This window comes from Pygoscelis adeliae, unplaced genomic scaffold, assembly GCF_000699105.1.
Source record: "Pygoscelis adeliae isolate BGI_AS28 unplaced genomic scaffold, ASM69910v1 Scaffold318, whole genome shotgun sequence".
NCBI lineage: Eukaryota > Metazoa > Chordata > Aves > Sphenisciformes > Spheniscidae > Pygoscelis > Pygoscelis adeliae.
The window spans coordinates 3,116,541-3,132,137 of NW_008825430.1; the positions used below are offsets into that span (position 1 = coordinate 3,116,541).

Genomic DNA, 15,597 nt, shown 5'->3' on the forward strand with positions numbered 1-15,597 from the left:
CCACCATTTTATAACATGCTGTGTTGTTTAGAATAGCAAAACACCAAGGGAATGTTACCAGAATAGGAAGGAGCCTTTCCAGCAGCCTCTGCTGATATTGGTGGGCTCTTCTTATTGTACAGCAGGGTTGAAATCTTCTGTAAATGTTGGACTCTGTATCATTGACTTCTGTTTTATATTTGAATTACTTTAGTAGAACACTTACATATGTGGAAGCTATTTTTCCTGTGTTATTTTGCCCACCTCTTCAATTGTTAAAAAAATGCCATCTCACATAGGGTGAAGCGTAGCATTTCTTTGGACTATGAGTGGGGAAGGGAAGGAGAAGTTTTCTTAGAGAGGAGCGTTGTATCAGAGAGACTGAAAAAAATTCCTGAAAGGAAGACATTTGTCTCTCTGTGCTCCTCAGAAGCTCTTTGCAGAAGTTCCTGCCATTCTAGACTAGAAGTTTTGCTGATGCATGTCCAGAGCAGGTCTGCTTTCACATACAGTAGCGGTGATTATTTGATTCAAGCAGGGTACCTATTAATCTGCTGGTTATGATAATACTGGGAGATGTGTTGCATGTGATTTTCCTTAAAGAAAAGACAGCTAATTCCAGAAATACTTTTAATATTTATTAATTTTAGCAGTGCAATTATTTGGGCTGTTATTAAAGTGCAAATATATTGGAAAATGCTGACCAATATGGCAAGAATTAATGTTGATCTGGCTGTCGGTTTATTCTGTTAATTGTTCTGAACTCAAAAGAAGAACTTGAACCCAGCAGTAACTGAGGTATTTGAGATACTTTGATACATATTTTAATTAATTTTTTTAAGGGTATGAACTCCTGAAGGCACTCCTGCTAAATGAAGTTAAACATGAGCTAGATTTATAGGAAAACTTTTTCTGTTTCCTGGTCACTTTGAATGTGCACTTTGAGCAAGGGCTTGGACATAGGAGTTCTGGAGAATCTTGCTGTGAATGTGTTACGGTTCATTTGTGCAGGAGGGCCAGCATGAAGTTTATGTCTATTCCTAAATGCCTCAGTTCACCATGTGAAATTTTTACTCATCCATCTTCATGAGCAGATGCAGACCCTGAATCTGCTAAAATGTTTCACAGGTTCAGAACAGTGTGAGGCTATTAATGTTTTTAGAATAATTGAAAGGCATGTTATTTCATTCGAGTAATTAATTGGCATATTGTAAAAGATGATGCTGAAAGCAATGAGCTAAGAAAGAATATTCCAGTAAGTATTTTAATATTTTTCCAGCTGAATATCAGGCTCTGTGCAGCAGTGGAACTGGCATGACTGCAGGAGGAAATGGTAAGATCACCTAATGTAATTCAAACTATAGCAGTTCTGGCTAAAAGCGTTGCCTTGATATCCTTGACTTGTTAGACATGCTGGGGGGGATGATGGCAGGAAAGAATGGGAGGAAGGCTTACTCAACTGGCTGTTTGCAACACATTAGAAGAGTTTAGGGTGAAATGAGTGGAGCATGTTGTTTCACCAGTGCACCCTCTCTGTTTTATGCCATGGAATTATGTGAGTGCTGTTTCAAAATAATGGCAAATTTGTGAGAAGTGTTATTACCTATATGACTTAGAAATCATATATGTCAGTCATATTTGCACATTTCAACTGAAATCATCCTGAAGAATAAAGCCGTGTTGAACGCTGAGCTTCCTTAAATGTTTTCATCTGTCAAAAAGGCCAGGCTGACAGAGCTAGGTTAATTACAGAGAAGGAGCAAGTGATTACAATAAAAGCTTTGTAGTCATAGAACTGTGAAACTGCAAACTCTAAGTCAGCCAATGCTCACCAGTAGATTTGCTGGCAGTAGGGAGGGAAAAGCATTCAGAAAGGAGGGATGTTCATGCTTTGGAGAGTGATGCCATCTGGAAAAGCTATGAATTGGGAGATACAGGGCAGGAATTAGTACATATGCACCTCTAAATGTAAGACCCCAGTTTAATATCCCAGTTCTTATCTACAGTTGCAAGTCTCTTAAACGTCTGTGGGCTAGCGAGGGTCTTAAATCAGTGTGAAAGGGATGCTTTTTGCTCTTGAGTGTGAATATTTAGGTGTGAATTCCCTAATCAGAACTACATGGTTATAAATATGGAGCAGCCAATATTACTGATACTGAAAATACATCTTTTTGTAGTTTGGAGAATTAACTCCCACAACCCCTCAACAACTGACTCTGGGTTTTTTGTTTTGTTTTTTTACCTTTTTGTAGATATTAATGAGTGCTTACTGGATACTGATCTCTGTCCAAATGGAAGGTGTGAGAATCTGCACGGAACATACAAATGTATTTGTAACCCTGGATATGAAGTGGATTCAACTGGGAAAAACTGCATTGGTATGAAATGTCCCATTTTTCATTTTGAAGTTTGATGCTTGTTTTTATCCTCCTTCACCTTTTTTTTTCAGTGTTTCACCAGATCCACTAGCTGCTCTTCTGATATTTCTGGATGCTTCTGCTGAATTCTTGTTTTAATTTCAGCGCTTTGCAACGCTCATAAAATCCTCCACTGCGGGGCTGTAAGGGACCATTGCCATCAGTGACTCAAATCACTGGCAACCAGGCAATAAACATCCAGTTCAGTTAAGTCCACTGAACATGCACTCTGCAGTACCAATGTTTCTCAAAATCAAAAGAAGCCAGATCCTGCAATTACAATGCACGACAGGAGGGATCTAGGATCACCAGTGTGCTAGGTGCCTCGAAGAGCAGGGGATTTAAGTAAAACTCCCAACTGATCACAAGAAGATAAGCATCCCATATGCTACAGAAAGCTTACGTGGTTTCTCCCAACTCTGACTTTGGGGAAAATTCCTTTTCAACTTTCAGATAGGGCTATTGGTTTAACTGTGTTAAGTGTACTGGCCAGACACAGGAAAATTCATTGTCATTGGAAGCACCAGCAGAATCTGATGGCATGGTGTCTCTAGCTAGGGCTGATTCTCCTGTGCTGTGCAAGTGAAAAAAATCTAAAGCCAAATTTTTCATCACAGAAAAGGTGAAATAAGTTCTTCTTGGTCCTCAGAGGTGACCAGTGGAAGCACTGTGGCATGGGATAAAAAGAATTCAAATATAGTAGCAGTCCAGTCTCTTCTCACACTATCTGGGATGTAACAAAAAAACCCATCAGATGCCTGCAGACTCCTGTTACAGATTTTAATTCTGGCAATTCTCTTGTTCCATTACACAGTCCTATTGAAAGCCCATAACTTAAAGCCTTTTTGATTCCTTTCTTCCACTCCTGCATTGGTGCATTGTTCCAGACCTCCTTTGCACAACTGATGAGAAATTTCTTCTGGTTTCCTGTTAAAATTTATTTGTGACCATTTTATTACCAGTTGATGTTGTACTAATATTATCCTTTGACTTAGCACCGTGTCAGCACTTATCCCCAAAGTATTTATAAAGAATCATCATATCCTTTCTCAAGCTCTGTTGGCTAAACTATCCAAATCCACACTTTCAGTCTTTTCATAAAAGCAGAGGCTGCAGCCTTCTCTTGAATACGACTGATCTGACCAGTATACAGTGTTGTGATGAGGTCTGACCAGTGCCTTGTATAGTGGTGCCAGCAATTCTCCATTGCCCCTAGGAATATCCTGCCTAAACTGATTCTAGAGTGCATTAGTCTTTTCTCAAGTACGTGTTATACTTTGGGATCAAAGTCAGCCTCTAATTGGGAGTCACGTCCAGAGTTTTCTCTTCTTGACAGCCTTCAACTGATGAGTTCTGGTTTATAGCATGTTACTGTTATTGGTCCTTAATTGCAAGGTTTTGAACGATGGTGATTGTATCTCATCATATTCCTCTCATTCACATTGTCAAGATTAATTTAGTCTTGCATAATTCTCTGTATTGGTAATAACTTCCAGCTTAGTGTAGTCCACGGTTTTTGATCCCGTTCATTTTCTTATTTCTATACCACAATGAATGTTTTATAGGGCCAGTCCCAAGACTGATCCCTGAAAGGCATTGCTAATATCCTCTCTCCATTGTGATTACTCCCCTTTTTAATATACCCTACTGTAATCTCTCCTTCAGCCAGCTCTGGAATGACCTTAAAGTTCTTAAATTCCTTCCTGTTATCTCCAGCTTACATAATAATTTTATTTGGGTTCTGTATTCTCTACTTAAACCTAAATAGCTTAAGTCATCTATGTTATCCCAGTCTAAACTATCCACTATCTTATTTTTAAGAAAATAAGAGTTGATCTATGTTTGATAAAAGTCATGCTGTAATTGATCCCATTTTCCCATTTGCTTCTTTGGCTTTAATTATCCATGTCCCATTCCAGCGTCTGCCCGTAGCTTATGGCATCCCTTCTTTTCTCCCCATGCATCTGTGAGTTTTCCAGCTGCCCCCCAGCCCACCCTGTTGCAGCCCACATCCATGCTCCATCACAGCTGTTTCCCATTCTTCCATAATGCTCCACCTGGCCCCCTCTCAATTTTTCTGAACTCCTGTGAAGCTTCCCACATGGTCTGTTTTATTCTGCAAATCTCCCTGCTTTTCCTAGCACTTTTGCTGTTCCCAGCTGCTGCGCTGACCCTCTGAGTCTTCCCAACTTCTCTCAACACTTTCTGAGGCCTCTCTGACTTAGCCAATTGTTCCTGTCTGCTCTCTGGGTCTCTCCTGGTCTTCACCTGCCATTCGTGGCCCATTGCCACCTTCTTGCAACTTGTCTCTAATGACCACAGCTCTTCCAACGATTTCCTGAGGGCTCTTGAAATTTAGCACTAGCATTTCTATTTAAATTTTTCACCTCTGAAGCAACTGTAGACTTACATTGGCCTTGTTAACCATAACGTCTAAGACAGTTCAGAGCCAGCGTGGAAAAAATGGTGATTTAAAGACCAGGATGACCAGCAAACCTTTCCAAACCAATCCTCTCCTCATTTCTTTCATGACTCTGGGGGCTGTTGTGCAGGGAATCAGAGGCTGCATTGACCTATTCCACAATATAAGCAAGATGAAAGTGTGATTCCCAGCTTTATTTGGAACCATGGTATGGCAGTCACATATTACGAATACATGTAGAAAGGAAGTACGAGCTCTTATAAAAGCAAAGCAGCCTGCTAAAGAATAAAGCTCAGGAAAAAGTCAACAAAAATATACAGAGAAGTGTGGGGCTTTTTAAATTTTTCCCTATTTAAAAAACAAAATTAAAATGTTATTTTTTCTCTAGGTAATATTTGTGTGGTTTGAATTCATATAACTATTATTGTTTCCATTATTTTAATGATAGTTTTCATGAAGAAGGAAGGTGCTGTAAGTGGGATCTTTAGTGTTAGTTTATTTGGAATGGTCATTTCCCTTTGAAATAATTCCAAGCCTGTTGTCTGCTAAAAGAATCTAGAAATCTTTTTAGTGTCTTGAAAAACAGTGCAAGTCATGTGTGTGAGTATTCTCTCTCTCTCTCCCCCCTTTGTCTCCTCCTTCTCTCCACATACACAAAACCTAGTGAAATGTGGCTGTTGGGAGGGAAATTCTGTCCTGGATTCTATTCCAGAAATATTTTCTTTCTTAAAAAGGTCTTGATTTTCATTATAGACATTGATGAATGTGCGCTGAACATGCTGCTTTGTGACAATGGGCAATGCAGAAATACCCCTGGAAGTTTCACCTGCACCTGTCCAAAAGGATTTGTGTACACTCCTGACCTAAAAACATGTGAAGGTAATTGGTAACACTCCATTTCATCCTAGTTTTATTCATTTGGGTTGTTCTCAGACTGTGCCAGAAATACTTTCAACCTTGATGAAGATATAATGTGTAGAACTAAGAAAAAAATCAAGAAATTATATGGGAAAGTAGGGGGAATGAGGAGAGACAAGGCCAGAATGAAAGCATTAGATAACCTCATAGAATAGCCTGTATTACATCTGCACTAGCAGTCTCCTTATTGACTATTACCAGTGGGCCCACACTGTGCCAAGGGTGAGAAGAACTTGAGAAGAACCAAACAGATGACAAATCTGTTACCTTGTGTGGAGAACAGAGCCAGACGGCTCCTGGTTTGAACCCTTTTTGAGCCACAGACAGGATGTGTATCAGATCATTTAAACAACACAGTCCATCACCACAAAGCAGGGCAATAGCTGGGTATCACTGAAAAATGAGACGCTGCTTCCAAGTTCAATGTTTTAATGTTCTAACGTGTTAGTGTGTCTTTAGGACACATGCATCATTAGTCTATTGTGAAGAGTTTCATAATAGAAAAACAGAATATCAGGAAAACTGGTCATGAGGAAAGCTTCCATTTTTCCCTAAGCTGAAAAAGGCCATATGTATTTTTGTTAACGCTTCCTGCCACTAACGGCAGTGTGTTTCTGTTCTAGATATTGATGAGTGCGAATCGAACCCCTGCGTTAACGGGGTGTGCAAAAACACACCAGGCTCCTTCGCTTGTGAATGTTCTCCTGAAAGTACTTTGGATACAACCAGAACCATCTGCATAGGTATTTATTCTTCTGAAGATTTTGTTTGCTGGTTGAAAACGTCCAGTGACATACAGACATTGTACACCAAGTTTAGAAAATATTTTAAAATAACTTGTGTAGCTAAATTTAGTGGAAAATGTTACAGAAACAATGTTAAGAAAGTGTTTGTTTTCACCATTACTGTGGGTACATAAAGTGTGACTAGCACTTGGGAGCATGGTGTGCTTCCGTGTCAAATTTGAAACAGAGATTAAATTTTTTCGTAACAAATACAGAAATGCTAAGACTACTTTTTCAGGACTATGCTCACCCACTTAATTCCTCCTGCAAGAGGGGTGGACATGTTCTCGTTAAGGTCTGCTCTCTGGAAAGGCCAGTTTTCTATTTGAGATGGAGCATGAGTAAGTTGTGTACAGTCCAGACCAGCTCAAGGGCAACCACGGACAATGCTGTGACTCAGATACTCTGTGGACTCATAATTTCTTCCCTTACCTGTTCTGGAGGGACAGTAATTTATGGCTGTTGCCTAGTCGGTGAGGAAAGCTGTGGAACTGTAACTCTGCCTGATCCTTAGCTATCTCCTGCCACCTCCCTATATGGGAAGATCAGATATCCAGACTGGGGGATCTAATAGGTCAATGGAAGATCTAGAAGGGGTTCACAGCTACCCTGTTCTTCTGCATGTGCCTCTAATCTGAGTCATAATAAATACAATGACTCAGATCTTGAATGGTGTTGAGATATTCCCTGTTAAGGTCAATAAACGTAAACTAGGATTTGCAAGGGCTCTGTGCTGGGATGATTTCAGGCTATAGTCCAGCATAGAGAAAGATAAATTAAGAGCTTTTAAAATAAATTCAGATCTAATGTGGTAAGTTATAATGAAAGGATGATTCTTTTTCATGGTTAAATTCAAGTGTGTTTGCAAATATATTAATGTATAATGCTAAACAATCTGCATGACAATACATTGGGTTTTTTTCCAAACAGAAACTGTTAAGGGTACCTGTTGGCAGAACATAGTGGATGGAAGATGTGAAATAAATATCAACGGAGCAACTCTGAAGTCCCAGTGCTGTTCCTCACTAGGTGCTGCTTGGGGAAGCCCATGTACACCATGTGAACGAGGTAACGCTGTTCATTTTCCTCAGGAACCTAGGATTTTTCCTGTTCTGAGGTTGGTCCAGATTATTGTCATAGAAGTTTGGGCACAGGCTAGGCAAATAAATTTACTTGTTCTGTTATCAAGCACTCATTCCTTATTCAGTCTGAAAAATAGAAGTCTTAATATTTGAGAGGTAGCACGTAGCTATAGAAGGTTCTAACTTTGGATTTTATAGCCAACATTTTGCAAGTTTAAGTTCTGAAGGGAAGGGACCACACCTACAGTCTGTAACTTGCAGCATTACTTTAGCATGGTTTGTCATGATTAGTGATCTAGAGGTCCTAAGGATGTAGCAATAGATGGCATGTTCCCCAGAGCTCCCAAGAAAATGTTTGCAACAAATGGATCTTTGGTGTGGTAATGGAGGGAGGAGAGGGAGTAGCCCTTGTTATTATACTCTGTAGATTAACTGATGACCTAGAGAATCATACGGTTGATCAAGAAATGGGTTGAGGTCTCTGCATATTCGCTTGATAATTAGACTGAACTGTGGGATGAGCTGGGAACCCAGGGATGAGCTGATGGATGCAGAAATGTGTATGGGTTGTTATTTCCATATGCTGAAAGCTGCTAGTTTTCTCAAATCTTTAGTTAAATTCATCCTGTATATCTTAGCAGAATTCATTCTCATCCATCTGTGGTAAATAGGGCTGTAATGTGCTGTGATCAAGTGAAATTAATTGATTTGAATGAAGCAGGAATCATATAACTGCTTTTGTTCAGCTAGCTAAGACACATGGGAAGCAAAAGGGGATAATGGCTGACACTCTATATAGCTTATGTAGTTGCCCCATCTTATCTTTTTATTATTTCAGAAAATACTGAGACACTGTCGAAGCACTCAGACTTCTCATAGCAATAAACTCTAGATAATATTTCACATGATCAGTTTTGCACAATAAGTTAATGGTGAGTTTTGGACTGTAGCGTTCTAAAAGTTCACTTTTGTTTGTTTTACAGACCCAATATGTCAAAAGGGATATTCAAGAATAAGAGGAACATTGTGTGAAGGTATTTATTGTTGCCTTAACATAAATCAGAGCTTGAATGAAAAAATGCCAGTGTTTTGATTTAAGTGGTTAATTTAGCACAGAGGAACACTATGCCAAATTCTTACCTCGTGTAGTTCCATTGACTTCATTAGAGTTATGTCAGGGATGAATTTGGTTTCAGTTTGTTTAACATTCCTACATACTCACAGTTTATCTCAAAGTACACACTTGCAAATATAGTGTCTACCAGTATAAGGAGATGGTTCTCTCTCTTCAAATACTGTTAACTGAGTAACCTATTTGGGCAAAGTATGCATCTTATATATGTTATAAAACATGACGTTAGTGATGATACAGTGGTATGACAAGCCATTGCTATGCTTTAGAAAAAGAATGTTTAAAGACTATATTGCACATGAAAGGTTTTTTTTTTGTTTGGTTCTTCCTTAACCTTGGCTTTCTTCCATGCAACATTATATGAAATCAGACACGTTCCAAAGCATAGTTTCATTGTCTTATTAAAAAAAAAAAAGGGGGGGGGCATCAGGACACAGTTAAACTTTGGTTACAGAAAAGGTTGAAGATTTTTTTTAAACGTGTAGCTTCTTGCTTGGTATGAGATGACTCTATACTATTCTGTGAGAATTGAAGGTCCCACCCTATTTCATCTTCATTTGAATTGATTTGAACCCCTGGCAAAGTACTGCATATTTCCATAATATGCAGAAGCTCAGAGAGTCTCAAACTGCTGTGGGTCATCCTGACTGACAACATCTGACATGACACTGCAGTTAAAATATTTTTTAAAAATTACTCCCATATGTAGCTTCCATAAAGAAACATTGTTTTTTCCCTTAACAAAATATAAAATTAAAAAAAAAAAAAAAGAGGAGGAACACCCTCACACATATTCTTTGCTTTCCAAATGATGACTGAATACCTTGGCACGTCTGTGCTGCAGACCCACTGTACATAACTTATCTGACCTCAGCAACACTTTCTGGAGTGTGTAAGTGAAAGAAAAGGGGGGGCAGGGGGGAACAACAGTGGCCCCACCTATCTCTCTTCACAAGGAAAGTCTTAGAACATTTTCAACACTGCTGGGATGGAAAGTTTATCCTTCCAAGATGTAGACATAACTGTTTTCAGCATTTCCTTTACCAGCACTTCGGATTACATCTATTACATGCTTTAATCTTTCTCATTTCAGTGGGACCTGGATAGCCCCAGATTTTTCAGAGTAGTTTCCCCTGCTTTTAACATACTGAAGCCGTATTTGGGTTTCAACCAATGTAAGCAGTTTTCAAGACAGGGGAAGATCTCTAGGAAATTTACTGGCAAGTGAGAGACAGGACAAGGGAGTAAGTTTAGTTCCCAAAAGGTGATACTCAGTTCTCCCATACACAGCCCATGTAAAATGAGTAATGGACCTTGTGCAAGGAAATAAGCAAACTAAATTGGCAGTGTTCCTCTAGTTTACGGGTGAGCCCTGGAGTTGTCAGCTGGAATATTGCTCACAGGCCGTGAACTGTGTTTCAGTGGTTTCTAATAGTCCACTGGCTTTACTGCCTGCGTTCTGGTCAATACGGGCCTTTTATTTATAACGTCTGCTCCACGGCAGAGGCCACTGGTGTCCACCCCGCGTTTGTCCTCCACCCAGCTCCACGCGGTTTGCGGGCTGCAGAGTCTGTTCGCACCAAGAGTTTTGTCTGGAGGCCTAGCGAGTCCAGCCTCCCCACTTCTTGATTACTCTATACACGAGCGTTCAGCCATGGATTATCAGAGTCGTTCTTTTCTCATTTCTTGTTCTTATCCTCTCCCGTCTTAAAAATAGTCACGCTTCATCTTGGGCCATATTTAATGCTGGAGGCTTTTTTCCTAAAGGCAGTTGTGAAGCACATGCTTTTCACAAAGGACACTGGTGGGAGGACCCCGCTTAGATTACTAAACATTTATTTATGCTCAGGCCAAGCTAACACAGTTAATCAAATCATCCTTACCCAAAAGTGCTAAATTTGCCACTTAAATATAAAAATATAATCTTTACTTAACGAAGTTAAACTCTGCGTGCAGTCATAAGGAGTTTATTTTAATCTATATAAAGTTACTAATTGCTGACAAGATCATAGGGCCAGATTTCAAACGGTGTTGTAGTTTCCAGACCTGCAGAGGTGTGCCTGATAAGACACAAACATTAAAAATACAAAAATTAAAAAAAAAAAATAAAAAAAATACTGCGTAACTTAATCTTGTTGGAATAATGCATAATCTCATTATGCACTTACCTTTGCCTTTCTTTGCCCATTTGCTTCAAAAATCTGGCCCACAGGGAGTATGAAAATTGATATAATTTTTAAATGCCCCTCCCTTTTTTTGTGACTTTTGAGTTTGGTTTCAGTATATGTAGGAATGGCAAATAGCAACATGTATTATTTCTAGTCGTCAGCAGTTTTCTGTAATTAACTGGTTCTGGCTGACTTGCATAGGAAATCCTAAATATTTGGAATTTTGTCAGGCCATGTAAACTGCTGTGGTTTTGTATTTTATCCTAAAAACCAAACATCAGAATGTCCATATTTTTTCCGATTTGTTCATGTTTAGCATGCTAGTGATTACTTTTATTCACATTTTGCTTGGAAATAGATGTAAATGAATGTGAGGTGTTTCCTGGAGTCTGTACAAACGGGCAGTGCGTCAATACCTTGGGATCGTTTGTTTGCCAGTGCCCCAGTGGAATGACTTTAGATGCTTCAGGACGGACATGTCTTGGTAGGTATTAATTCCATTTACAGGTCTACTAGGGAAGAACAAATCTATGTGGTGAGCAGTGTTTGCACTGCATGTTTTCTTACAAGTAAGGAGAATGATTTTTGTCCACATGAGTAATTTTCAAATGGAATCAGTCAGGGACATGAACTTAGTTCAGCTGGAATATGAACAGATTTCAATGGTGGTAGCTAAAGCCCATCACCGTCTGCTAGCTGGTGAATAGCATTGATTTAGTTCCAAATTGTTCATCTGACAAATCCCTCCAGATCATCTGTGCTCCTAGCACTCTTCATCCACAGCCCCACTGAAATCACCAAGGTTGGAAGAGGCGGGGGGGACACACCCTTGTGGGCCGGGACTCAGGCATCTGAGGGGGGATGTGGTGTTCCTAGCCAGACTGTACACCTCCAAAGCACCTTTGTCCCTTTACGACAGTAAATGCCTAAGATTTGTCTTGACGAGGCGTAGCTTGTTGTAATTAAAAGGCCTTCTATAGGCGTGGTAAGCCGGAATGCTTAAAATCCTCTTCTGATCCAAAACTTACTTCAAGTGTTGAGCACCGTTTTTCAGAATGGTGCTTTAAACTTAATTCGACTCTTAATTTCTGAGTTTAGTGTTAATATTTTGCTGTTAGAAATTATGCAGTGTGCTTGGTACGCTCCTCTGAGTCCACAAAAACATGGAGCAAACTGTCCTGTGAAGGGATTCTGGAAAAGGATTCCTCTGCGGTGAACTGAATTTTCTCTTTCTCTCTCAACATATTGTTCAATTGCTCAACAGACATTCGCTTGGAGAGTTGCTACCTGCAGCATGAAGATGAGCAATGCACCTCGCAAATACCAGGCCGACACCGAATGGATGCTTGCTGCTGTTCAGTGGGGGCAGCGTGGGGCTTTGAGTGCGAGGAGTGTCCTCTGAAGGGATCACCTGAATTTGAAGCTCTTTGTCCGAGAGGATCTGGGTTCTCTACGAAGATAGAGATAACTGGGAAACCTTTCTCTAAAGGTATGTGATCCGTTTGTGGTTCATTGCCAGCAAATCCTGCTGGCTTTTCTTTTTACTCTTCCCTCAGACAATTCCTGTGGGTTTGAAGATTTCAGTGATAGTCAGGCACTTCACTCACCTTAAGGCGCATTTGAAAATCCAGTTAGATTTCATGGAAATTAAGGCCAGAATAAAACACAAGATAATTTAGACTGTGTCACAGACCGTTAAATACCATATAATACTGCAGCCTTAAAACGCTAAATTTGTGTCTCTACTAGAGAGGTTAAATTGTGCCTGAATTTGCCTCTTGTGTTGCATCTAATGGCACCTCTGGCTGATGGAATAGCTTTGAAAACCTGGCACCTCATAGTACAAGAGCTGGAAAAAACTGAGGAGTCAGCTTTGGATGTATTGAAAGATAATCCTTCTTACCTTTGCAGGGTGCAATAACTTTAATTCTACTGTGGAGCAAGCAAGGGAGGGTGAATAATTTTGGGAATTTCTTGTGGAGCTACTTGGAGAAGTAGAGAAAAATGTTTCCAGGATGATAGCTTTAATTTACTGTAAACCAAGTCTTGTTATGACTGTTGTTGGTAAGCTTCCAGCATTAAATGGGAATCACACAGTGACACCCTAGCATCATGTGCTGAAAGCCGTCTTTCCAGGGTTACCAGTGGGGTTAAGCTGGACAATGTCAGAAGCACAAATGGATGTTTATAAAGAAAGCCAGTTACCCAAAACCTAAACATTCTGAAGTCTGAAAGGAGGGGAAAATATATATATGAATGAAAATTGCTGTTGTTAGTTTCAGCCTTAGTTTTATAAACAGTTACTAAGCCATTAATTATCCATAAAGAAAAGTGACATGTGCTTTTATTTATGCTCGTTATGTTTTCTGTGACTCATGGAAGTCACTTTTTTTTTCTCGGAAATCAGAAGACAGAGTGGTTCTTTTGGAAGCTCCCTTTGCCCTTGTAGGTTTGATCCTCTGTCCACTGAAATCTTACTGTTGACTTCAGTGAGCTGCAGATCAGATCCTGCGGGACAAAGGGGAGACTAATACCGTTTTATGGCAGAAAGTGCTCTTGGCAGTTCCAGTGCAGAGTGTCTACATTGTTGGTTAGGTGGAAGTCAGTATCAGTTTATGTAGCGTGGTCTACAATTTTCCCCAAAGGAGGGGTCATTATCATGAGAAAGGATGAGCTCTGAAGTCGGCATTGTTCTTTTGTGCACTGTTTTTGTATGAAGTGATAACATCGTATGTCCTTACTGTTTCATTTTTAGATATCAATGAATGTAAAATGGTCCCCAGTCTTTGTACCCATGGAAAATGCAGAAATACCATTGGCAGTTTTAAGTGTCGATGTGACAGTGGATTTGCCCTTGATTCTGAAGAGAGGAATTGCACAGGTAAACTGCACGGGTGTATCTCTCATAACTTTGATTTGAAAAGGAAAAACTGAACTCCTTTGGAAATAACTATGAATGTGTTTTGTGTTACAGATATTGATGAATGCCGCATCTCTCCTGATCTTTGTGGCCAAGGCATCTGTGTCAATACTCCTGGAGACTTTGAATGTGAATGTTTTGAAGGCTATGAAAGTGGATTTATGATGATGAAAAACTGCATGGGTATGTTTTTTGTAGACCATAGATGTGCAATAGTATGCTATGTGCTAGTATGCTATGCATGGTTTATTTGGGGGGGGGAGGGGGGTTTGAAGGTTTGATTGTGCCTGGGTTTAGGTCCCTCTCATTTTGTGAGTCTTATTAAAGCTCATTTTAATTTGATTTCCACCCCAAATGTGAATTCGCTGCTTCTGCAGGATGCCAAAATGTAAATGAGCAAGGGTCAGGATTTTAGGATGTTAAATTTATCCTCACAACCCCCATTTTGCAAAGTGGGACACCATCCTGAACTTTGAAGTTAGAGTAGATTACAATTTAGAATAAGCCTTTTTTTAATTTATTTTATTTTTTTTAACTGCACTGTGGTGTAAGGGATGACTAGATGTAGGAAACACTCTGGAGCCGATCTAGGCAGACGGTGCTGCGATGGGTAGCAGACTATGGGGAGGGATGGGCTGCCGCTGTGGCAGTGCTGGCCCCTGCAGTGATGTGCCTTCCCTTCTCCCCACAGACATCGACGAGTGTCAGCGCAATCCCCTTCTCTGCCGAGGCGGCACCTGCATCAACACAGAGGGAAGTTTTCGGTGCGATTGTCCTCCAGGCCATCAGATATCACCAAATATCTCTGCATGTATAGGTGAGACATGCAGCCAAAATCAATATTGTGCACAGCTTTCTATACCGCTCTTGTGCTGCACGTATATTTACAATGTTTGCTTTAGTATCGTTTTCATTCAGACCTAAAACGCGTTCCTCTTTTTCTTTTGCAACAGACATTAATGAATGTGACCTAAGCACCAGCCTGTGCCGAAACGGACATTGTGTCAACCTGATTGGAAAGTATCAGTGTGCTTGCGACCCTGGATATCAGTCCACACCTGACAAGCTATACTGTGTTGGTAAGGACAAAATCTACACGGGATCTCCAGCGAATAGGGAAGATAAAACACAAATAATTGTTTCATTTTTAATAGTTGTATAAGGACATTTTTAACTGTGATTCAAAAATCTAGTACAGTCTGTCAAAATAGTATGCAAAAACCCCAAAATGTGCACATCCATTACTTGCGAAGAATGAATGAAATTATGGTAGTGCTACAGTTAACTGTGTAATAGCTTATTTTCTTTTGTAAATCAATCATGATGCATAAAACAACATACTATTTTAAATGGCCTAAGACTTCAGACTTTGATCATTAAGAGGGAATACCTTGTTAAATCCCGAGTTCTATGTTTTATTAAAAATCAGCATTCCTCCACAGACCATGGAGTAGAATCATGTGGTTCAATTGATTTTTTTCCTAATTTTATCTGTGATTGTCTCAAATATAGGGCCTTTCCAGTGACTGTTTCCTTAAAGCCACATTTTGTAAATGACATTTAGCTTAAATCACGTATTGTGCATGCTTTTATATGCATATGTTTTATTATGCCACGGAAATACATGAAAAATCCACTGGCTTTAATTCTGCCTAGTAGATAATTTTTTTCCCTTCATCCTTACAAAAACTTTGTTGCCTTCATGATACTGTAGTAACCCAACAGTGGTATTTTTATATGTAGAAAGAGAACTGCAGAGGTACTTGTATATGCA

General features: G+C 39.7%; 1 protein-coding gene across 1 annotated transcript in view; it reads left to right on the plus strand.

The window, feature by feature from the left end:
* Nucleotides 1–15,597, plus strand: part of FBN1 (fibrillin 1) — a 141,841-nt gene that overhangs the window by 72,094 nt on the left and 54,150 nt on the right. The window contains exons 16-27 of the mRNA XM_009330946.1: nt 1,259–1,312; nt 2,232–2,357; nt 5,572–5,697; nt 6,360–6,479; nt 7,452–7,589; nt 8,587–8,637; nt 11,262–11,387; nt 12,168–12,392; nt 13,659–13,784; nt 13,878–14,006; nt 14,515–14,640; nt 14,777–14,902. Of these exons, the coding sequence (XP_009329221.1) occupies nt 1,259–1,312; nt 2,232–2,357; nt 5,572–5,697; nt 6,360–6,479; nt 7,452–7,589; nt 8,587–8,637; nt 11,262–11,387; nt 12,168–12,392; nt 13,659–13,784; nt 13,878–14,006; nt 14,515–14,640; nt 14,777–14,902 (1,473 nt within the window). The remainder of the gene's footprint in view (nt 1–1,258; nt 1,313–2,231; nt 2,358–5,571; nt 5,698–6,359; nt 6,480–7,451; nt 7,590–8,586; nt 8,638–11,261; nt 11,388–12,167; nt 12,393–13,658; nt 13,785–13,877; nt 14,007–14,514; nt 14,641–14,776; nt 14,903–15,597) is intronic.